The sequence below is a fragment of the Sebastes umbrosus genome, chromosome 15 (assembly GCF_015220745.1).
Source record: "Sebastes umbrosus isolate fSebUmb1 chromosome 15, fSebUmb1.pri, whole genome shotgun sequence".
NCBI classification, from domain to species: Eukaryota; Metazoa; Chordata; class Actinopteri; order Perciformes; family Sebastidae; genus Sebastes; species Sebastes umbrosus.
In genome coordinates, this window is record NC_051283.1 from 2,645,995 (window position 1) to 2,671,469 (window position 25,475).

Consider the following 25,475-nt stretch of genomic DNA (forward strand, 5'->3'; position numbering starts at 1 on the left):
AATCACTCGCAAACTCCAATCAAACGGTCAAACTAGGCAGCGCTGATCAAATATGAATCAATATTCTGTTACTGTAATGGGTCAGTGGAAACATCATGTAGTGTACTGTTTTAGCTGTAAAATGAAGAAGTGTCCTCCGGCTGGTGGGCGGTGCTTGGTATTTCCTCTACTGATCTCAACATGGCTGCCGGGTGGTCACAAACGTCCTCATTTTACAGCTAAACAGTACACAAAAATATGTTTATGAAAACATTTTATGCAAGAAATAGGCATTGCAGTAACAGGATATTGATTAATATTTTGATCAGCGCTGCCTAGTTTGACCGTTTGATCGGAGTTCATGAGTGATTGACAGCTGCTCAGAGACGGCAGACTCCAGATCAGCTCTGATTGGTTGTTCTCCTCCGGTCTGTGAAATCTTGCAGATACCATTAGGAGCACCGGAGGACACAGAGGCACATGATTTTTTTCAGATTACCTGTCTCTACTGTCAGGATATAGTGACCGTTTTATAAAAATAACTTCATATTTGCTCCAATTCTACCCACTGCTTCTTTAAGTACAAATACAAAAGCATCAAAATATTCTTTAAGTACCAAAAGTAAAAATACTCATTATGCAGAATGGCACAGTTCAAAACAATATATATTTTATTATTGGATTATAATTATTGATGGATTCGTGTGTTCATCAATTTAATGTTGCAGCTGCTAAAGGTTGAGCTCATTTGAACAACTTTATATACTGCTGGGTAGCTCAATCTGTAATCATACATCGTGATCTATTAGTTGATTTATATTTTTGTATTAATAAAGCTAATTAATAAAGCTAACTAAACCTGTCAAATAAATGTAGTGGAGTAGAAGAAGGAAGTAGCATAAAATGGAAATACTCAAGTAAAATACAAATGCCAGTACAGTACTTGAAATGTACTCATCTTTAAACCTTCTCAGACGGTTTCATTTGAAGTATCCAATATTTCAAAAGAAAAAGACTAAATTTGATGAAAAAGTCTGATAAAAGAAGGCATAACTTTAACAATTCTAAAATCATTTTTCTTTCTTCTCCCTATAATCATGTTGGGACCCCTCAGATTTATACTGGGATCCTATGGGAGGTCCTGGCCCCCAGCTTGAGAAGTTTTACCAATTTATGATATCTGCTTGAGCAAATGTGAAATATGTCTAGTAAATTTAATAGAAACTATAACCACTAAAAAGGTTACCATCTATTTAGCTCCTGGGCGTTAATGATGAGATATTAGAAACAAAAGAACAACACAAAATGTAGGTTTAATTGGGCATAAATGCCACAATCCATGATTTAAGAATAACATTATATAAACAACACACTAATAAGTCTATATTAAGGCCTACAGGACATTCTCTAGTGACAGTTCTTCCAGACTACTGTAGACCTCCTCCTCTGCACACTTTTGGAATTTGTTCAGTCATTTGGAGAGAAAATGTTGACACAAGTGATACTCCTTTCTCATGTTCAATAGAAAGCACAGAGGAGGTTTGTGTTGCTTGATAAAGCCGCACAAAAATATTTCAGCACACACACACACAGTCTTAAGGGCAAAAAGTCAATTTTAATAAAAATGACCATATAACATTTATTAAAATCTAATAAAATTACAATTTTTAATCTACTTCCTTTCAGGCCCATGTTGCGGGGTGCCAGGTCCCAGTGTTGAAAATAAATACATCTCATCATTGTTGTAGACTGAAACTGCAGACATCCTATTAACTTCCTTCCTTATTGTTGTGTTTCCTTGTTCTTCTTCTTCTTCTCTTCCTACAGTCTCTCCAGCATTCACTCAAGCTATTCGTCACAGTGAAGCAGATACAAACAGGGACACACACATTCAACAGCAGGAAAACATGATCTGAAGCCACAGGAGGGTTAAAATAAGTCTACAATGTGTGTGTGTGTGTGTGTGTGTGTGTGTGTGTGTGTGTGTGTGTGTGCGTGTAGTTCACTGATATCATTTTAGCTCTACACATTAAAAAAAATGCACCATGTTTAAATATGGATGTGTGTTGTTGTTTTTTTTAAAAGCAGAGTCTTTAACCAGCCAATTGATGCCTCGGCTGACGTGCACCATGCATACCATTAAGATAAAAAAAAAAGAGTGTGTAAAGGTTTTCCTCATGTAGTGTACCATTTGCACGTAATGAAAAGTAACAAACAACTATTCTTTAAATGAAAAGAATCAGTCATTTTTCTGTCCCATGAAGGAAAAGTTTGATGTTTTAGTAGACCATCCAAGAGTTAGATGAGAAGATTGACACCACTTTTAGATGTGAGAGTGGTATCAGTCTTCTCATCTAACTCTCTTTAGGAAAGCAAAACAGAGCATTTCCCAAAAGGGTCGAGCTATTCCTTTTAAAAAGGCTGCTAGAAAACAAGAAAAGGTAACAGACTGTGTGTTTGCAGGTGTGTGTCCTTTACGTCTTGTAAAAAGTTGCAGACTTCATTTTTCTTAACACAGACGTCACACCCACAGACCTTCATTTATGATTTAAATACTTATTCAAAGACCCCCCCAAAACAGATGCCACCACTTAAATAAATTTTGTTTTAAAAATCAACCCTTTTTCCACCAATACTGAAAAGTTCCTACCATGTGTTTGGTGGTAAAGATGATGATGTGTGTGTATGTGTTTGTGTGTTTGTGTGTGTTTGTGTGTGTTTGTGTGTGTGTGTGTGTGTGTGTGTGTGTGTGTGTGGGCAGGGATGAAGGGGTCTCCAGTAAAATTTTGCTAAACTTAAATTAAAAACATAATTGGAATTCATAAAATATATTCAGTCTCTTTCACACTATCGGCGGGAGAATCTGTTCTTGAAAGCTTTGATAGTTTTGGCCATCATGGGGGCGATTTCTGCAAGAAGGAACAAACGGTTTGTGAGATTTAAAAAGAAACCAAAACTAATCCTGCCTCTTTTTATGATAAACTCAGGATCGTTAGCACACTTACTTTTGACCTGTGGCTTGTCCCGGGCGACAGGTCCTCCTCCAGGTCCTCCTCCAGGTCCTCCTCCTCCTCCTCCTCCACCACCCGGTGCTGAGGAGCGAGACGAGCTGGGAGAAGGGTCGAGTTGGGAGGAAGAAGAGTGGCTCGATTCACCAGAGTAGTTTATGGTAGCTGGTCTTATTCTGAAGGACACAGGAAGTGGAAAATATCTGTGATTGTGGAGAAAAAAATAGTGGAGTGCAAAACCGTAGTACCGCCAGCTGCCGTCTGAATTTCGTTGCTCCTAAAACTTTAACAATTCTAAAAGAAATATAAAAATATAAGTTTTTCTTTCTTCTCCCTAAAATAATGTTTGGACCCCTCAGATATATATTGGAATCATTTCCCTAAATTATAAAGCTGCGCAACCTTTGAATACTTAACTAAGCTTTACCAATTTATGGTATCTGCTTGAGCTTATGTGAACTATGTCTAGTAAATTTAATGGAAACTATAACCACTAAAAAGGTTACCATCTATTTAGATCCTGAGATATTAGAAACAAAAGAACAAAACTAAATGTAGGTTTAATTGGGAATAAATGCCACATACAGTATATATATATATATATATATATATATATGCCCTTATGAACTGTAAATACGACCTGTGCATTCATGATGGAAACTCACATTTATGTAAAGTTATCTATACTTTCCATGTTTATTCTATCTCAATGGTGTCACTTCAACACCAAACTCAAGTCAGAAACCTAAATGCCGAATGTGTCAACATGCTGGATGTGCTACTGACTTGATGGGGTTTGCAGCCGCGGTGGAGCTCGCTGACGAACCGCTGATGGTGCCGAACTTCTCTTGTCGGCGGCGGACGTCACGTGGCGGCTTGGCGACAGAATTCACAAACGCCATCTTGACCTGTCGCCCTGCCGGGACAAACACAACACTCACACTTAAATACCAACAATCAAAGACCTTAATAAATAAACTTCAACATCAGTCTCGGACGTTTTCCTAGAAATGAACGTTCACTTTCTAGTGCTCATTAATATAAAGTGACTCAATGCTTCTCCTACCTTTTGGCTTGTTGGCATGGGCGGAGGAGATGTTCTGGGTGAGCATCCTCAGCCGCTCCTCACGCTCGTCGTGCAGCCTCAGATACATCTCCCTCCACGACTCGTACTCCTGACGAGACTCGCGCTTAAAGTCCCGCTGACAGTGACGCATCCACAGTTCGTCAGATTCCTCCGTAAACCACTGAAAGAAGAGGGGAATGCCATCAGTCTTCTCAGCCTTCCTACACAGTGCTCGTCATTTTACACTTCATCTTCCCTCGTCTTGTTTATTTTAGTTAGGGAGGTAAGTTATTGTAAATTGGTGTCTTTGATTTTGTTGAGTTCGATTTGTTATACCTTGCTAGTTCGATTTGTTTGATTGCTATTTTGGCCTTTGCCCTGCTTTGAGTCAGTTCTTGGGTTCATCTATTTCAGAACACATTGTAAACTACAGATCATCTTGTGATGGGATCACACCAGCCGTGACATCAAATTGGCCTAGGGGCGTAAAACAAGCCCCCAGGAAGAGCGCTGGTCGTTGATGCCAATTTTCGTAGTGGTCAAACGATGTTACTACAACTTCCGTGTCCGTCACGTGATGCGTTGGGCCCAAAAAAAACGTTTTCCCATAGACTTACATTGGGAAAGAGACGTCTGTAACTCAGCGGATACTTTTTTTTAGGTGAATCAACTTCCCAGTACGAACACTCTAATAGTCCTTATTTAAATCATCAGGTCCTAAAAGATGTAAAATGCACTAATAGCTGAATCCAGAGTTTTTTACCTTCCTCAACTTTCATAGGAAAGAACGGGGCCCCGCCTCCAACGCTGTATCCAGTTCTCTTAATACATCCATGGCGTAAAGTGGGGGGGCCAGTAGTCCCTTCCCCACTTCCTTCACTCCTACTTCCGCCCTCTTGCTCAGACCACACCAATCTCAAAACTCGCCCTTCATTTTGATCTCAACTATGCACCTGTGAAGTTTTGTGACTGCATCTTACATGGTTGTGACGTTACCCCGGTGACAAAACCCGTCCACAGACATACAGAAATATAAACACCTGGCAAAGTACTCAAAAATGGTGAAAACAATACCAGCATCGCTGTCGCGGCTGGTAATAAACACCTCAGTTGTTAGATCTATAGCTGGCTGGGACTTAGGGAAGATTGGTCTTTTTCATGTTCTATCTCACACAGGCTCCGCCCTCTATGGGTAATACTCTCCTCCAATCACACGTACGCGTTAGCCCACTGAGATTTGCATAAACGTAGCCGGCCAATCAGGCCGTGCCTACTGAATATGTGCGTTACCACAGTACGGCTACATCTCCACGGATGGAGTCACTGCTACAAGGCATAGGCGCAGTTTGAACTTTGAGGTTGGAGGTTTACAAAAAAAATCTAGAGGGAATGTGCGTGTTGTACAACACAGAGAGGTCTAGTTTATTGGGACGCTGTGTGTCGCTGCAGCCGGTACGCGACCGTGGCATGAGGGTCAGCTTTTATACATAAGACCTATAAGACCTATGACGCGCCTACCTACGTGCGCCACCAGAGTGTAAGAGCCAAAGTCACGCCCCTTGGTGGACCCCATGGGATCTTATTTCGGGAAAAATATGAACGGTAGTTAACGACGAAAAGGACAAATATTTTTTTGATCCTGTTTGAATTGCGCCATGAATCACACATATGATGTTTGTCAATTTAAAACAATTTTTCAAGTCAAGAAAGTCTCAGTTTGCCGTAGGTTTGTCGTAGGATCATTTAGTTTTACGTCAAACTGCTCAGTGAACTACATCTCTCGTCTCGCACAATATACGTCACCAAAGCTAGCTAGCTAACATGTTATTTTACCTGATGTGTTTTATCCAGCCGGGAAGAGAAAGAACAAGCGAGATACGATCGCTGGTGTGAGTTCATCCCAGTAGGAAACACACAGACATCGTAGCTTCAGAGAGAGAGACGTCACTACGACACTTTTGGGTGTGTCGTCTTTCTAATGGTGTATTTTCAGTCTGATACTTCAACAGTTTTACAACAAACTGAGACTTTCTTGACTTGCAACCGTTCATATTTTTTCCGAAATAAGGTCCCACGGGGTCCACCGGAAGGGGCGTGACTTAGGCTCTTACACTCTGGTGGCGCACGCAGGTAGGCGCGTCCTGATAGGCCGGCAACGTTTATGCAACTCTCAGTGGACTGACGCGTGCGTGTGATTGGACAGGAGTATTACCCATAGAGTCCAGTAGAGGGCTCCGCCTGCATGTACAGAACTAGGGTTACAATATTGTAACCTTCGTTGTGTCTTGACCAGCCACAGACAGGGGCATGACACTATGGAATGCATTATATCAATGAGGGTCCTCACAAGTATAGAAAGACTGTGTGTGTGTGTGTGTGTGTGTGTGTGTGTGTATGTGTGTGTATGTGTGTGTGTGTGTGTGTGTGTGTGTGTGTGTGTGTGTGTGTGTGTGTGTGTGTGTGTTTTACCTGGTTGCTCTGCTCGATGCGGTACAGCTGCTCTGGTGTACATCGCTCCAGCACCGGTTCCAGGATCTCGAACGGCACTCCTCCGACCTCGGCGATGGCTGAAAGAGCACAGAAGCAGCCAACAGTCACGTGTGCAGTAGTGTCCGTTTGTTTTCACCACCATAAGGTAACGGGTGGGTGGGAAGTGACCGCAGAGGGGTACATACTGACTCTCAGAGATTTGTCCGGTGATCGTGAAGGCCTTCTGTTCATCTTTGTGCTGAGCCACACCCCTCTATCACAGTTTCACATTTGTCCCACAGAATTAATGTAGTGGTATTTAAAGGTCCCATATCGTGCTCATTTTCAGGATCATACTTATATTCTGTGTTTCTACTATAACATGTTTACATAATGTAATGTTAAAAAAACACCTTTATTTTCCTCATACTGTCGGCCTGAATATGCCTGTATTTACCCTCTGTCTTAAACGCTCTGTTTTAGCTGATTTCGATGGAATTGCGACGAAATTGCGTTGCTAGGCAACAGCTTGGGTCCATGTGTACTTCCTGTCAGCTGATGACATTCACATACACTGCAATCAGGAATAAACTGGGACACATTTAGAATGTTTACGTTTAATTCTGTGGAAAGGGTCTAAATATTGTATATTTGTGACATCACAAATGGACAGAAATCCTGACAGCTTGTTTCAAATGCAGAGTTTCTGAATACGGGCTGTGTGTATTTCCCTGTGGATTGAGCGTTTCGATACTTTCACATTATTTATATAGGACTTAAGTCTGCTTTATAATAAAAAAATATGAAAATCTCCCTTTTTTATAATATGGGACCTTTAATGCGCACTAACATGAATACATTTTTGTGCTTAGGTATATGAGCTTGTGAGAACAATGAGGGAGTCTGCAGGTGCTCTAGTGCCATCTGCTGGGAGACTCCGTGACTGTTTTGTAGCTGTGGTGCTCCCAGTGGGCCGGTACTCACCGGTACGCAGCTTCATTTTACTCCTTAATGGCATACTGTGACTTTTTCTCACATACCGGCACTTCTCACAAACTGCCGGTACTCTTCTCTGCTCTCTCCATATCAGGTTCTCTGGGAGATTTGTTCGTCATAACATTTTTAAACTTGTGAATATATATAGTTAAGGAAATTGAATTGAAAAGTTTTCTGAATCTGCTTTTCTTGATTTACAGAATATTATTTTACAGGGTAAATATTTCCAGAAGAACTGAATGTTGGACGATGGCTGTTATTGTGTAATAATCAAATAATTATTTAATTACACCTACAGCAAGTTTTGTCTTTAAGTTTTGTGAGCGTTACCTAGACTATAGTAGCCTAATAACTATGGTCCAAAATGATGTAAAATTGCATAGTTTTCAGTAAAAAAACCTTCAAATTTTCTTGGGGGAGGACTCTAAACCTAACACCTCCTAGTATCTTCTATTCACTGTAGAAATTCAAAATGTGTCTCTGTATAATATGTAGGAGCATCCTGACTGGGACTCTGCTCCTAAAACCTGAATGAAGAGCTCACACAGCTCAGCGCTGCTTGCTTACCTGCCTGTCTGTCTGTCTGGTGGCTGCTAATTCTAACTTATAGACATCCTATAATATATTATAGAATGATACTAGAAATAACACAGGAACGCACTTTAAGTATTAACACTATATACAGACACACCACCATAACCCTATAATGTTCCAGATGGAGTATTATTGGAGTATTATAGGCCTACTATAGAAGATGCATAGCGAAATATAATAATAGCAATAAAATCACAGCTGATTATGACTGACACAGTACAACATGCTTAAAGAAATAATAAATAAATAGAAATAAGTCGACAGAGATTGCCGATACCGGCCGATACACACACTAACATGTGAGTAAAAGAGTACTGGCACTTCTTTTTTCCACTTCTAGCACTGGCAAGTCCACTCACAGTCGATGTTGTTCTGCAGCACACGGATGCACTGCTCGTACAGAGTCATCATCTTGGGCAAGTAAGCGGTCTTTGATCCCGAGTAGACCACCATCTTAGAGTTGAATCGCTTCCCCGTGAACCCGGAATCCTCCTCGTCGTTGTTGCAGACAGGAACTGAAAACAAAAAATGGGAGAGAAAAGTCGGTCAGTGTGACGCAGAGCAGGGCAGGATGAACTTTTACAGATATGGTGACACTGATGAGAAAGAAAAAAAACAAGAAGAACTAGATTACACTTTGCAGGAAAGCAAAGATTCATTTGTTCGAACATGACCCCCCCCCCCCCATTACAGAAACCAGATTTCTTATTTACATGAAATTTAAGAAATCCAGTTACTGGAGAAACAGTGCACGTTAGTCACAACTCCACAGAAGTTCATACACGACTGTTGTCAAGCAAGAAAATAGAGGAAACTGTGGAGGAAATATTGACCAGGAATGAAATTGATTGTTTGTAAAATATTAGAAATACATAATATGAGGATTATGTTGGACATACTATAAAATGATGGGCACCCCTGTTCTGAACGTGGTTTAGAACAGGGGTGACCCAACTTTTTCCCTGGGGGGGGGGCAAAGCTGAAATTTAAAGCCCCCCTCCAGGCAGTGTTTTTTCTCAACGTTCTTTCTCAAACAGAGAATAGGGGTGTGGTTAATAGTCAGACGTAATTCATTACCATGGCAACCAGATTGCATCATTTTTAAACCCAGTTTAGATGAAACCAGTTTAGATGAATTTACTGTTCATCACACCACAAATGAGACAAGAATTCTCCAGCAGGAGACGGTAAGGAAGAGAGCGAGTGAGAGAGACAGTCGGTGTGTTGGGCTAATTTTGCCGGTGGGACTTTGTGTAATTCTCTGCATTGATTGCACATGTTCACCGCACACACAAATGCCATGGTGAAAACACACTAAACTAAAGTGGAGGAAACTAAAAATAAAATGAAAACCCTCAGTTAGCTAATGCAACAAGTTGGGCTAGTTAACTACACCTAACTAAACTAACTAACTAACTAACTAACTAGAAGACAAACTGACAGACAGATAAACACATTTATCAGTTTGCTGCTGGTCAGACACAAACAAGCATGAGTGACCTGCAGCTTGGAGGATGACGTCTGACCTGCAGCTTCTACTATAGTCATACCTCACATTCCCATTTTAGCAACAACCTTCTTTTTTAAACTTTTAGAACAAAATTATTTGATAAAAAAAATGTCAAACATCGTGGCTAATCAGCATTTTCTGTAAATGACTAAAATAAATATGAAATGCCAAAATACACTGGAAGGGGGCTGTAATGGTGGGCCAAGGGCCCAAAGCAAACACTTATTGTATTGTTAAGATGCAAAATGGTACTGGGATCCCAAGTTCCCTTAATTCAAATGCTTTTTTGTCCGTGTGCCACTGTCTCTGCCTTTCCATTATCTTCTTAGCACACTCGCGCCAAACTGACATCCTGCACAAAGTGTCATTGTGCCCGCCATACTCAGATTATGAAAAATAATTAATAATTAGGGATTCTACATTTAAAGAGCATTTTTACCTCACAAAAAATGAATCAGCACAAACAGCATTTTATATTAGAATGTTTTTAAACTATTATAATTATTTTTCCCCACTAGAAACATCTGGCAGGACCTTACGGGCTCCACTTTGGGCAGCCCTGGTTTAGAAGAAGGAACTATGATGTTTCATAAACAAGACGTGAATTTGTAAGGTGAGGGCGTTACCTTTCCGTCTCTGCGGTGACAGCGGTGTGACGTCGATGGAGGGCAGAGGTCTATAGTTGGGTTGGATCGCTGGCAGAGGGATTTCAGGAAGAGTCGCGACGGCCTCGACCACCTGCAGACAACATCGCATTAACATCAACAAGCATGACCCTATAACAGATTTTCAAGGTTTATAAACTGAAAGGAAATATGCTCCAACCAGGCAAGCTGTTTATAATGACATATTGTTTGATTAAGACTGTCGTAAGCGGCAGAGAAACCACAGAAACAGAGCTGTTGTGATACTCCAGACTCTAAACTTGTTATAGCCTTTGAAATCTGCAGATTACTGCTCTTCTCTGAATTATCTTGACAGTTTAATAAACCACTGCTGCTAGGAAACAAACACAGTTCTACAAAATAAAAGCACAGCTTTGACGCCTGGAGAGAAACACTGACGGGCTCAAAGCTCAATAAAGTCTACAAACACAACCAGATCTCGTCAGATTTTCAACATTCAAACACAACAGGCTTCAATTTAGAACTGCAACAATTTAGTCAATTAATCTAACAGTTGATTGATAGAAAATGAATCAGCAACAATTTAAATAATCAATAAATCTTTTCAGTCATTTTGTCAAGCAAAAACTGTAAACTCTAGTTGCAGCTTCTTCAATGATAGTAAACTGATTATATTTAAGGTTTGGACTGTTGGTCAAATGAAACAAGCAAACTGAATTAGGGCTGGCAATCCATTCAAATATTTAATCGTCTTTGATTAAATGATTGTCCGTAGTCCAACGCGATTTATCGCAAATTAATCACACATTTTTTTATCTGTTCAAAATGTACCTTAAAGGGAGATTTGTCAAGTATTTAATACTCTTATCAACATGGGAGTGGGTAAATATGCTGCTTTATGCAAATGTATGTATATTAGGGCCGTCAAAGTTAACGCGATAACACGTTAACGCAAATTTGTTTAAACGCCAGTAATTTCTTTAATGCATTAACGCAATCGATTTAAAGCTAGAGTGAAGATACTGGCATCATATGAAACTAAAACACCTAAGGAATCCATCGGTACCAACCATGTCATACTAGCTTGATGCTCCAAACTTAAACTAAATTCTAACGAGGAAAACCTGGCATGGCCATTTTCAAAGGGGTTCCTTGATCTTTGACCTCCAGATATGTGAATGAAAATGGGTTCTATGGGTACCCACGAGTCTCCCTTTTACAGATATGCCCACTTTATGATAATCACATGCAGTTTGGGGCAAGTCATAGTCAAGTCAGCACACTGACACACTGACAGCTGTTGTTGCCTGTTAGTCTTGAGTTATGATTTGAGCATATTGTTTTATGCCAAATGCAGTACCTGTGAGGGTTTCTGGACAATATTTGTCATTGTTTTGTGTTGTTAATTGATTTCCAATAATAAATATATACATACATTTGCATCAGCATATTTGCTCACTCCCATGTTGATAAGAGTATTAAATACTTAACAAATCTCCCTTTAAGGTTCATTTTGAACAGATAAAAAAATGTGCGATTCATTTGTGATTTATTGTGATTAACTATGGACAAACATGCGATTACTCACGATTAAATATTTTAATTGATTGACAGCTCTTATGTATATTTATTACCCATAGAACCCGTTTACATTCACATATCTTGAGGTCAGAGGTCAAGGGACCCCTTTGAAAATGGCCATGCAGTTTTTCTTCGCCAGAATTTACGCGTAAGTTTGGAGCGTTATTTAGCTTCATTCACGACAAGCTAGTATGACATGGATGGTACCGATGGATTCATTAGGTTTCATTAAGTTGCGTTAATGTGTTAAAGAAATTAGTGGCGTTAAAAAAAGTTGCATTAACGCGTTATTATCGCGTTAACTTTGACAGTCCAACTGATTATATCTAAGGTCTGGACTGTTGGTCGAATGAAACAAGCAATCTGAATACATCACCCTGGGCTGTGGGAAGTTAGAACACTATACTATTTTCTACACAGATTAATCGATAATGACAATAATTGTTAGCTGCAGCCCTACTTCTGTTCTACTGAAATAATCTAACGCAGATGGAGAATGATCTCCTCATAGCCTCCGCTGCTGGTCTTACCCTCTTGCGTTTTTCCATTGTTGCCGAACTGGAGCCTGAATGTGGCCTCTTGGCGCTCTGTGTGCCGTTAGCCTTGCTCCCTTTCGAGGAAGAGGAGGATGAGGAGGGGGCGGGCGGAGGGGTGCGTGAACGACGGGAGGACGACGTGGAGGAAGAAGAGTGAGACGGTCGACTGTGTGACGAGGATGATGACGATGATGGCTTCTTCTTCTTCTTGACAGGCGTTGGGGCGTCATATGTGAGGAAAGACTCAAAGGACATGGTGGGGGTCTCAAAGTCCTCTTCCTGCTCTTTGGGCAGAGAGTCCTTTGGCGCCCGTGGTTGCCCTGGAAACACAAATGGAAAAGTTAAGAGGATGCAGTGAATCATGGGAAATCAGGAGCCAAGTCCAAAGTAACCGACAATTACCAGACGATGGAAAACGGTGAAACTTTTCAAATAGCTGGTTAGCAGCGGCAAACAAGGGCTGCAGCTGACAATTAATTGGACAATTATTTTCTCCATTAAAGCTGAAGTAGGCGAGGTTGGAGCAAATATGAATAAAAAAAGTTATTTTTATAAAACGGTCGCTATATCGTGACAGTAGTACATGAAACAGGTAACCTAAAAAAAATCATGTTCCTCTGTGTCCTCCGGTGCTCCTAACGGCATCTGCAAGATTTCACAGACCGGAGGAAAACAAGCAGTAAGAGCTGATCTGAGGTCTGCTGTCTATCTGCCGTCTATGAGAGCCGGCTGTCAATCACTCATGAACGCCGACCAAATGGTCCAACTAGGTAGCGCTGATCAAATATGAATCAATATTCTGTTACGTTAATGTCTATTCCTCTCCTCTCAGATGTTTTCAGAATCATCTTGTAGTGCACGGTTTAGCTGTAAAATGAGAAAGTTTGTGACGCGGCCACCATTGGGAAATCTGGTGAAGGAACGCCAAGTTCTGGTCACATGACCGGAGCACAGCCAATAGGAACGCTCTTTCAATGAAATGACCTGTGATTGGTCACATTCTCCCGTCAAAATATACTGCCTACTGCCACTTTAACTGACTGATTGTTTTTGTCTATGAAATGTCATAAAATTGTGAAAAATCCCCATCACAAGTTCCCAGAACCTGAAGTTACGTCTTCAAATTGTCCGTTTGTCTGAACATCAGTTTACTAAAATATGCAAGAAAGAAAAGCAGAAAATATTCACATTTAAGAAACTGGAACCAGCTGATGTTTGACATTTTTGCTGGAAAAGTGATTGATATTGTTAAATTGCTAAATTTAACCTAAAAGGTAACTTTTCAACCTGGACCCTTTTTCTCATGTTTTGTGTCTAAGTGACTAATGGGGACAACATTTTTTTAAATTGGTCCAGTATTCAGTAGTCAATGTAACGTTACGTCCACTAAAAGTGCTTGTTTTTACCACTGGCAGGCTCACATTGTTATTATAAGTGTCTGACAACATCATGGAAAGGACCCTACAGAGAAATAAACCGTTTTCTTTACCTTTCGTTTGATCTGGTCTGTTTGTTATTGTATCCAAGTCCCGCTCAAGGAGAACTCTGAATATCCGTATACTCTGGCTCAAATATATACAGGCGGCCATCGAATTCAAAGGCCTCATCCACAAATATTCTGCCATGACATTGGAAATCTTTTAGACAACACTAAGCTACGCTTTCTGTACTCCAACACAACAAACTCTGGCCGGCTGCCACTCGTGTTTCCACCATGGATGTATTCCACTATTGCATCGTTGTCCTCCGGCAACATGTCACAATGCCAGATTTCACAACGAGACTTCTCCTTGAGCGAGACTCTTTCAATAATGTCAGACACTTATAATAACAATCAGAGCTTGTCATGGCAAATACAAGCACTAGTAGTGAATGTAAATGGAGGTGCCAGCTTTCCCCAATAGCACCACAATTGCAGCCCGTGAGCAGCTGCCGGTTACTGCGTTCTCCCTCAATACCGGATCAATTTCAAAAATTGTTGTCCCCAAAGACATGGGAAAATAGGGTCCAGGTTGAACAATACCGAAGTTACCCTTTAATCTTCTGTTGATTGAATAATCGATTAATCAACTACTCTAATTGTTTCAGCTTCAACCAACACACACACACATACCATACATTGCTTGTAATGCTTTGTATCAATATACAGTAGCAAAAAATCTAATGTTTGTGTGTCCAGCTTTCTAAGGACAGAGCAATCACTCACTGTTGTTTAAAGGTCCCATATCGTCCTCATTTTCAGGTTCATACTTGTATTTTGTGTTTCTATTAGAACATGTTTACATGCTGTAATGTTCAAAAAACACTTTATTTTCCTCATAATGTCTGCCTGAATATACCTGTATTTACCCTCTGTCTGAAACGCTCCGTTTTAGCTCATTTCATTTCAGAATTGCGTTGCTAGGCAACATGTTTACTTCCTGTCAGCTGATGTTATTTACATACACTGCAAAAGGAAATAAACTGGGACACATTTAGAATGTTTACATTTAAAACCGTGTAATGGTCTAAATATTGTATATTTGTGACATCACAAATGGACAGAAATCCTAAGGGCTTGTTTCAAACACACAATTTCTGAATACGGGCTGTTTGTATTTCTCCGTATATTGTGCGTTTTGATAGTTTAACAGTATTTATATGGCACTTAAACTTAAACTTAAACCTGCTTTATAATGTAAAAGACCCGAAAATTTCACTTTTTACAATATGGGACCTTTAAGAAACTGCTTGCATTTCATTTATAAAGGATAAGTTTGTCGTTTCCTGCCGGCAGAGTTACTCAACTAACAGATTGTATCTCAATTCACTGGTACAGGATGTCGCTCTGTTGTGGCCACATTTTGTGGCATTATGAAACAGAATTTTTTTTTTACTGGTGCACAGACCGGCACAACTTATCATCTAATAAAAACATGAGCATTATTTTGGCATCTAGAATGATTAAAGGTTTATGAAATGCATCTGTATTGTTAAACTTAGAGTTTACAATTTGTGCTCCAGAGCATCAAAACAAGTGCACAGTGTTCATAGATAAACGGTCTAAACCAGCACAAGATGGAATTAATTGCTTTCGAAACAAGGACAAGTGTAATGTGACTTCCTTCTCTACTTGGAAATAAATCGGTTCTATTTGGTTTTTGGCTGCGGTAGAATTATCCTAGAGTCCAGTTTTATTTACTGTTAGCTTCGAGAACACACTCCATCCATCTTGTTGCCTATACCTCACAGGATTATCAGACACTTTTACAAAACATTGTTTACGATACAACCAGAAGAAATTCTTGTTTAAAATGAAGATTTTTGTACCTTTGAGGCGACCTATATTTTAGGTTTTTGTTGAGCGAAAGATGAAAGTGAAGGCAGTTTTTTTGTCAATTTGAAATGTTCAATAAAAGTTCAATAAGACAACTTTCTTCATAAACCTGGATATTTAACTATTGTGTAAACAGTCCTGATCTCAATATTGTAATCGTAGAAATCCTCAGCCCTACTCGTGCAGCCTTAAAGCTGGGGTAGGCAGGTCGGCGCAAATGTGATTAAAAAAAATATATATTTTTGTATAACGGTCACTATATCCTGACAGTAGTGCATGAGACAGGTAATCTGAAAAAAATCATGTGCCTCTGTGTCCTCCGGTGCTCCTAACGGCATCTGCAGGATTTCACAGACCGGAGGAAGACAACCAATCAGAGCTGATCTGGAGCCTTGCCGTCTCTGAGCAGCTGTCAATCACCCACAAACTCCGATCAAACGGTCAAACTAGGCAGCGCTGATCAAATATGAATCAATATTCTGTTACTGTAATGCCTATTTCTCGCATAAAATGTTCTCAGAATCATCTTGTAGTGTACTGTTTAGCTGTAAAATAAGAAAGTTTGTCACCCGGCAGCCATGTTGAGATCAGTTGAGGAGACACCAAGCACCGCCCACCAGCCGGAGCAAACTTTTTCATTTTACAGCTAAACAGTACACTACAAGATGTTTCTGAAAACATTTGAGAGAAATAGGCATTACAGTAACAGAATATTGATTGACAGCTTCCTTCATTGAATGAACAACCAATAGGAACACTCTCTGAAATGACCTGTGATTGGCCAAAGTCTCCCGTCACGGGCTAGATGTTTTAAAGCCTGAAAACAGAGCCATCAGGAGGTGCAGAAGTTTAGTCTTCTCTCAGAAGACTTGAATTACAATATGCTGAAAGGTTATTATGGAATTTTTGCCAAATGACGCCAAAATTATTCTGCCTACTGCTGCTCTAACCCCTGTTTTCCCCCTTTTGTTTCCACTTATGTAGCTATAATATCTTATTCCATGCTGTCGGGACAGTATCATATACACTATATATTCTGTATCATCTTGTTCCAGCTCTTTATTGAAGCGATATAATGTCTACAAGCTTTGCCTCGTAATTCGTCCATGCCGAGGACAAACAGGAAGATGACTCTTGGTATCAACGAGGTATCTCTGGTGTCACAGTGAACCTCTTCCCTCAAACACAAACACTCACCGTCATCTCCTCCTTTCTTCTTCTCGTCCCTCTTGCTCTCATGTGTGGTGGACTTCCTGCTGTGCTTTGCAGACTTTAGTACTGGACTCTGCTGTCTCTCCCTGTCTGCGCTGCGTTTCTTCCCTTCACCGCCCTCTCTTCCTCCTCCTCGATCGCTACTCATCTGTGCATGGCGTTGCCGCCGCTCCTCATCTCTGTCCCTGTTTCTGTCGCCGTGGGAACCGTGGTGGTGGTTTTTGTTGGGTTCTTTGTTGGGTTTGGCGTGGCGGACCTCTTTGCGAGGAGGAGGAGGACTTGGTTCAGACTCAGGCTCAGGCTCAGGCTCAGGCTCGAGCTCGGGCTCAGGCTCAGGCTCGGGCTCGGGCTCAGGCTCAGGCTCAGGCTCAGGCTCAGGCTCGGGGCTCTCGTACTCGTCCGACTGGTAGCCTCCTCGCTGTGGAGGGCTGTACTGCTCGTGTTGAGGAGGTGAGGGCGAATAGTTTGTGTGATAGCCTCTCTCCTCCTCCTCCTCTTCCTCCTCCTCTTCTTCCTCCTCTTCTTCCTCTTCCATGTAGGAGGGCTCTTCCTCGGGGGAGGGCTCCCGGGTGCGTCTGTGGCCTCCTCCATCGCCCCCCGCCTCTGGGCCTCGGGAGTGTGTGTGTGTCCGCGGTGCCTCTTTGACGTGGCTGTTGGCGGGTCTGAGGTAGACAGATGCACAGCGGTGAAGAACACACAACTGTTTGTTGTTGTTACTTTTTTTTTTTGTTTTACATGCAAAACATGCAATAAATGATATGAAACTTTAGGACAACATTTATACGCATCGATAATTCATTATGGCCTGTTGAGGGCAGCTCTGCAGAATGATCCCTTTATTCCAAACAGTGAACAGCACACATTGTGAAATGTGCCAAAACCTGGATGAAAGTTCCCATGTACACATACAGTATATATGCATACATATATATATATATATATATACACATTATATATGAACTACTTCCTTTCTTATCCTGACTCAGGTCTCAGCAGCATTACTCTACCAAATATGTGCCACAATATGACTCCACTTCAGAGTGAACATGGTCGAAATTGGAGAATATTTATTAAAAAATGACTACATTTTTCCCACACTATTTGTTCAAAAGGCCGCCTGGAGAGAGATCAACCTGCCCCTCATTTAATTTGACTAACATAAGCAACTGGTGAGGATGAGTTTCAAGTAGATGTTGCATCTCCGTTGCAGGGACCTCTCTCCTCCTGACTACTGTTTACATGTCCAGGCAGAGTCATGCACAACGTACCTGTCTGCAGACTGAGGAACCAGTTTCTTCCATTTGGCTACGAGGCCTTTTGCCACCTCTCCAGCCAGTTGATGTTTCCTAAAAGAATTCACAGTTTTCCCGACTCCAGTTTCCTACAAGAGAGAGCAAAACAAAGTGAAATCATGGACACTGACCATCTTTCTCCTAGCCCGGATTTACTAATTTAATTCAACAGCATAAGGTAAACTTAATGAAATCTCTTAATGCAATAAGGCGTTACCGCAAATTCGTTTTAACGCTGCTAATTTCTTTTTTTTTTTTTTTTTTTTTTTTAAATGTTATTTTTTTGGGGGCATTTTTTAAGCATTTTATTGATAGGACAGTGTTGAAAGGGGGAGAGAGAGAATTGACATGCGGAAAGGACCACAGGCCGGATTCGAACCCGGGTCCACCGCTGCAAGGGACAGAGCCTTGGCGACACATGGGCGCTCGCTCTACCGACTGAGCTAACCAGCCGCCGCTGCTAATTTCTTTAACGCAACTTGCAATTTTTTGGGGTTGTAGCGGGCTCAGTTTTAAAGCTAGAGTGAAGATACTGATGTATGAAACTAGAAAACCTAAAAGGAGGCAATATAATGCTAAAAACTTACACTGAAGTGAAGTGATCCGATCACAAATGGACAGCTTTAAGTACGTCTGTTCACACCTGGCATTAGAATGTGTCTCCACATGTGTCTTCAGTGACCACTTATGATCGGATCTCACTTTCCCGCTCCATATGCAAATAAACACGTAGTAAACACACGGCTAATACAGCAGACGTGACGTAATATTACAGGAATGTCAGCAGTAATATCCTACATATTCGTGAATTCGGGTGTATTTTCTTAACATAAAAAAAAAAAAGGTTATTGTATTGTTATTGTTATTCCCCGGGGACCTCCATGCCGCTGACACTTTGCCAGGCAACAGCGGGGTGTAGCGCTTAAGAGAGCCGGGGATGAGAGCTGGCCGGGCTTGCAGGTGTCGGCTCCGTGCGAAGCACCGGAACACAAACACAGACAGTACGATAATAATGCACTTCCCGTGTCTAGTCATAGACAGTCAGACGCGAGCGTCTGCCTCGCAGCATGGAAACGGCCTCTGTGCTCTACTGTATTCTGTCGGTACAACTGTATTTTATTGAAATATACTTTATCTATAGGCTACATATCTACAGACTACCAGACTTGGCACGGGAAGTGCATTATTATCATATTGTCGGAGATGTGTCGGTGTTTTGGTTACGCTGCTTTGCACGGAGCTCTTTTGCCAGCGGCGCACGTGGAGGTCCGCCCAATAACCTTATATTTCGATGTTAATAAAATGTACCCCAATTCACAAATATGTAGGATATTACTACTGACATTCCTGTAGCATTACGTCACAACATCTGCTGTATTAGCCGTGTGTTTACTACGTGTTTATTTGCATATAGAGCGGGGAAGTGAGATACGATCACAAGTGGTCACTGGAGACACGCGTGGAGAGGCATCCTGATGCCAGGTGTGAACAGACGTACTTAAAGCTGTCCACTTGTGATCCGATCACTCAGGATGCATGTTAATACCAGGTGTGAGCAGGGCCACACTGACAGCTGTTGTTGCCTGTTGGGCTTGAGTTTGCCATGTTATGATTTGAGCATATATTTTATGCTAAATGCGATTGGCAGCCCTCATTTTTAGCCTTAAAGTCTTAATTTATGTAGATATCACATGAGAAGTGTCTGACATCCTCTTCTATCTTGTCTGTATGTGTCTTTACTTTTACAGTTGGTATCATACCTTTGGCATAAATCCCAATCTGACAAGAAAAAACAAGCTGACTGAGCAAAGCATTTTTGTTCCAATTCTTGTACACTACAACCACCGTCTCATATTGTTTCTTACTGCAGTAGTCAGGGATTAAATGCCTTGCTAAAGAGCATCTTCCCCAAACTGGTTATCTACTGGTCTTGTCTGTCTCGACTCTGGAGGTCCAGCAGGTAACTGTAGCTTGAAACAATTTCACCACCGCTGCATAATTTTCTTCTTTTTATTATCAGACATTCTAGTTTGGGAATCAACAGGATCCTTACCACCAGTATGTCCACAGTCATGGGAAGTTCCCCCAGTCTTTTGAAAGTCTTTAGAAGCTGGAAAAACAAGAGAAAACTTCAATTATTTAGAAGACGATTGTGGTATTAAAGTGGACACATTTTCTGAATCAACACTATAACAGTGTGTGATTATAATTAGTATCATTACTTTGGCATTACTCAAGATAATTAAATGAAATGTGAATCTTCATTTAAATCGGATATCGTCCTCCTTTACAGCCTCCTTGTGTATACTCGCGCTCATGTGGCCGTGGTGTAGTTTGTTTAGAGCCTGACGTTAGCTTTTTGCTTCTGGTGATTGCATTCACGCTTCAAAAATCCTAAAAGTGGTGTTCATTTGTGAAGATTATTTTACAGAATCATAAACGTTTGTGTGTCACAGAGCTGATTTTCTGCAATAATCCAAAACCTAATGGAAAAATCCCATTGGCTTCATGTCGAGGGAACCAGGGCGATGCTAACTTCCTGGTTGACCTACGAAAATACGACTTCCCTGCAGCACTCTATTACCAGTGGTGTAGACCACGGTTTCTCAAACTTTTTGGGGGCCAGGGACTCCTTCAAGGGACATCCTCATAACATAACATCAATTAAGCATAATGCTTAATACCATTTATACTCTTAGATGCTATGTCACTTTAGCTTGGCTGGCTTCATGCTAGCTAGCACCTGAAGACACAACGCATTTTGGTGTCCCGGCGCTCGATATAACTGTCGTCATATTTTCTCAATTTAGCTCGTTTAGGCTTAGCGTCGCCCTGAAGGGGTTTATTTCACAACAATGACCCGCTAGCTGTTCATTATCCCGCTTATTACACGGCTACTTAATTAGAAATCTATAATTTGACACAAAAACGGTCCGTCAGAGTCAGACATCAGAACTGTGTCCATAACAACAGTCTGTTATACATATGGTGCCTTCAAGAAGAGAAGAAAGAAAGAAAGAAAGGCACTTTATTGATCCCCAGTTGGGGGTTTGGTGCCTTGCTCAAGGGCACCTGGGAAGTGCCCAAGAGGCAAACTGGCATCTCTCCAGCTACCAGTTCACACTCAATACTTGGTCCATGTGGGAGCTTGAAACGGTGACCCTCCGGTTCCCAAAGCCAACTCTCTACGGACTGAAATACTGCCACCCCCAAAAATTGAGGTTCACGAGAAGAGTCCATATGAGCGCCCCCCTCTTGCGATATTCACAACCTCGTAAGTGGTAAGTTTCTGAAAGCTTTGAGGTCACGAGTTGTGACGTGTTTGTTGACGTTGACAGAAATGGCGGAGGCCATGGAAGTTAATTTTTCGGTACATAATAGGTGAATATATTGTAATTTTAGTCGTATATTGTTTTCCTCTGTAATTTTCCGGGTACTTTTCCAGACGGAAGTCGAGCCATTTTGGCTTCATGCGCCACTGAGCAGCTCTCATAGGAATGAACGGGGCCCTGCCTCCAACACTGTATCCAGTTCTCTTAATACATCCATGGTCCCCATCTGTAGATATGTACTTTTTAATGATACAGCACAATTTTATAATTGATAGCAAATTAATTTGTGGACCCCCTGACAGATTGCCACAAACCCCTGGGGGTCCCCGGACCTCACTTTGAGAATCACTGGTGTCGTGGTCATTGATGAGGTGGGTGTACTGATGGGTAGGTTACCGAGGAGGACGTGGGTATACTCCCCTATATATTCCAATGGCTTTGTGGCTGCTAACTGCCAGATAAAAGAGGTGTGTATACCCCGTATACCTGTGCATACCCTCCACTACACATTACTGTGTGCATACACAACTTGTTTGTACACAAGTTTGAATTTCAACCACTGGTCAACCTTCAGGATGATTTACATGAAAACGTTATAATAAAAACAACCCTCTCTGACCTAAATAAACTACACCTGGTTTCTACCTGCTGGTTGAGGAGCTCTTCCTCACTTTTTAATTGCCAATTAAATCTAATTAATCAGCAGTGTCTGATCCACAGTGGAAACAGCAGCTCTACCCAGCCCTGCCTCATGCAGACTGACTGATAACGTGGCCTATGGGGCCGGGCTGTAGTAAACATCATTCAGCTGGGATTTCAACATTTTTAATAAACTAATAACCTCTAGAAACCAGAATAAAGCTTCCTGAACCAAACCTCTCTCACACACACACCATGCCTGCTTTGTGTTGGAGGTCGCGTTAGAGCAGTGAAAGTAAACAAAGGGAGGTCGGATCATTATTCATTCTAGTTTATCTGCTGGTAATGTTCAACATGTTCAGAGCAGATGTCAGAGCAGTGATGGTCAGCTGCTGTATGAGCTGAACTTAGACATGAATCAGTGTAACATTAGAGGCCTGGAGGTGTAACTCTCATCACTGTCCGCACTAACGCTGGTTAGCTTCATGGCTAACGGCTACACTGCCTACAGTTTCGTTATCAGAGAAACGAGGTTGTGGTTAATGTTCTTATTTTACTAACAGATGGAGTGTCTGTGAAGGGTTATTAAAGCAAGCTGACAGGTGTTAATAGTAGCTAAAAGCCAGGGTTAAAGAAGTACATTAGAACTAGTTAAAAGCCCTTCATTATCGTGACGTCTCACATGATGCCTTCACATGCTGTCGGAAATATTGGTATTCTAAAGTGAGCCCTCATTTATCAGATCCAAATCCATTCAACAAAGTATTGACATGGAAAAAATTCCAAATTATTAAGATGCCGAAGAATTTCATTTTTATTGTAAGTGTTACTACTAAAAGTTAAACACACATAAATAGCTGGTGAATTAAACAGTAATGTATGTTCCTTCTGCAAAATAAATGTTGAAACCACAGACCAAATGTTCTCTTACTACTAACAAATATATTGGAAGCAAATTAAAAATGTAAATACAAAATATGTAGGGAAACATGGATTGGTACTGAAGGAGAAATCTAGAAAATGTATTGATATACACAACTTCTCGCAGTTGAGATCACAAAGCTAAATCAACAAAAACACCCTACATGTCGTGGAAATTTTAACTTAAAAACTGCAAAAGAACTGTCATTTATTCAATATATTTTATTTAAAATGCACATATTCTATTCTTAATTCTATTTTTCAGTGTTTGATGTTTGATGTTTTTTTACTCAAACACTCAGAACAGCATTTTCAAAAAGAAAATGTGGAAGATGAGTGCACATGAGTAATATTTACATTATTATGAAGGCATATTAGTGGAAAGCAGAGTTATGTCCCATTTGTATTTTTAAGGGGCAGCAGATGTGCAAATCATAGCTACTTCTGTAGGTGAACTGTTATTTATGACAATTTTAAAATAATTGAGCACTAAAACAAGTCAGTGTATTATCTGATGGTCAGAGTTGATATTGTTTATTTAATTTCAACCACTAGAAACCTGCGATAGACATTTGAGATTACTTCATATTTTATAAACTACGCCTTTAAAATGAATAATTGGAATCAATGTATTAAATGACATTAATTTATTTCAGCCCTACTATTAATAGTTTGTAATTGGTGGGCTGTCATGAATTTCATTCCTTTGTCATTTGTTTACTTTACAGTTGAAACAAGTTGCCACAGTTTAATTTGACTTCTTTACCACTGAATTTCTCGATTTAAATAAAACAACTAGTAGAGGAAACTACTGTAGTTTCAGAACTCATTAAGTCAAACATCATGTGTAATTCTGACCTTAAAGAATGAGCTGAATGCTCTTTTACGTAAAGATGCTCAGAAGACGAAGCCCGACAGCGGCCCTTAAACGCAGCATTTAAAAGCCATTGCTTCTCTGTGGACCGCCGTGGCCGCGGCTCCGTTACGGACACCGGAGTCAAACCGGCGTCTCTCGGGAGACAGTCGGTGCTAAACACCAAATCACTCCGTCTGCACCTGTTCACTCTTTACCTTTCGAGGCTCCGGGTTCTCCAGTAGCCGGGACTGAAGTCTATCCACTGTTTCCAGCAGTTCCTCCGCCATGTTTACTGCTGGTACCCTGTCGCCCGGAAGCTCGCCACTTCATCCTGACTAAACAGAGACCGGGAGAGACGACGGAGAGGTTCCGCTACTCTACTGAGCGCTACTGCGCGGAAGAGGCGTCTTACAGCCGTATAAAAATAATACTGTACTATTTTAATAACAAAACAGCACCAATAAATACATTAAGAATGAAATAATTAAGAGCAATGAGGAGAAAACAGAAGTTTGTACATTAAGAGAACGGTCCTGAGAGACGGAACTACGTCACAGCCCAGCTGACGGAGCCGGAGCGGGCAGGGACACCTGTTAGTGTGATGTCAGAGAAAACGCTGAATCAGCACAAGTAGGCTATCATTTACTGTGTCTGATAACACTCTATCTATCTATCTAAGTTACAAGTTACTTTGCAGATTCAGATTAATAATACAAAATATAATCAACAAACACATTCTGATAAGATAAGACTTTATTGATCATGGGGGGGATTCATAACCCAGCAGTAAATGATGTGATTAAAATTAGCCCCACCTTTACCAGCTGCAACATTAAAGTGATGAACACATTAATGCATCAATAATTATAATCCGATAATATCAATTATAAATTAATTTAATAATACCATTACAGCTGAAGTAGGCGAGATTGGAGCAAATATGAATAAAAAAAGTTATTATTATAAAGCGGTTGCTATATCGTGACAATAGTACATGAAACAGGTAACATGAGAAAAAATCATGTGCCTCTGTGTTCTCCGGTGTCCTCCGGTGTCCTCCGGTGTCCTCCGGTGCTCCTAACGGCATCTGCAAGATTTCACAGACCGGAGGAAGACAAGCAGTAAGAGCTGATCTGAGATCTGCTGTCCAGCTGCTGTCTCTGAGAGCCGGCTGTCAATCACTCGCGAACTCCGACCAAACAGTGAAACTAGGCAGCGCTGATCAAATATGAATCAATATTATGTTACGTTAATGCCTATTTCTCTCGTCAGATGTTTTCAGAATCATCTTGTAGTGCACGCTTTAGCTGTAAAATTAGAAAGTTTGTGACGCCGCTGCCATTATGAAATCTGGTGAAGGAACGCCAAGTTCTGGTCACATGACAATAGGAACGCTCTCTCTCTGAAATGACCTGTGATTGGTCAAAGTCTCCCGTCACGGGCTAAATTTTCTAAAGCCTGAAAACTGAGCCATGAGGAGGAGCAGAAGTCCAGTTATCTCTCAGAACACTTGAATTACAATATGCTGAAAGGTTATTATGG

At 40.9% G+C, this 25,475-nt stretch overlaps 1 protein-coding gene across 3 annotated transcripts; it reads right to left on the minus strand.

Annotated features, from left to right (window-relative positions):
• Positions 1-1,273: 1,273 nt before the first annotated feature.
• Positions 1,274-24,421, minus strand: eloa (elongin A). 3 transcript variants are annotated; one of them, XM_037794322.1, is made up of 12 exons: positions 24,149-24,421; positions 20,239-20,295; positions 18,162-18,274; positions 16,879-17,555; positions 12,360-12,685; positions 10,249-10,360; positions 8,472-8,627; positions 6,523-6,620; positions 4,054-4,234; positions 3,774-3,903; positions 2,981-3,163; positions 1,274-2,888 (listed from the first exon to the last, which is right to left on the minus strand). In XM_037794322.1, the coding sequence occupies exons 1-12, from the start codon at positions 24,218-24,220 to the stop codon at positions 2,822-2,824; spliced, it is 2,172 nt and encodes a 723-aa protein (XP_037650250.1). In that variant the 5' UTR covers positions 24,221-24,421; the 3' UTR covers positions 1,274-2,821. The 3 variants fall into 3 exon arrangements, with proteins under 3 accessions (XP_037650250.1, XP_037650251.1, XP_037650252.1); XM_037794323.1 differs by having other exon boundaries at positions 2,985-3,163; positions 24,149-24,417; XM_037794324.1 differs by lacking the exon at positions 24,149-24,421 and adding an exon at positions 23,936-24,004.
• Positions 24,422-25,475: the final 1,054 nt, after the last annotated feature.

Excerpts from the sequence above, each read along its gene's own strand:
- eloa (XM_037794322.1), bottom strand. The coding sequence starts at position 24,220 with ATGGCGGAGGAACTGCTGGAAACAGTGGATAGACTTCAGTCCCGGCTA. Across the intron at positions 12,686-16,878 it reads GAAGAAAGGAGGAGATGACG|GGCAACCACGGGCGCCAAAG; the intron begins GTGAGTGTTTGT and ends TTGTGTTTCCAG. Across the intron at positions 8,628-10,248 it reads GTCACCGCAGAGACGGAAAG|TTCCTGTCTGCAACAACGAC; the intron begins GTAACGCCCTCA and ends TTTTGTTTTCAG.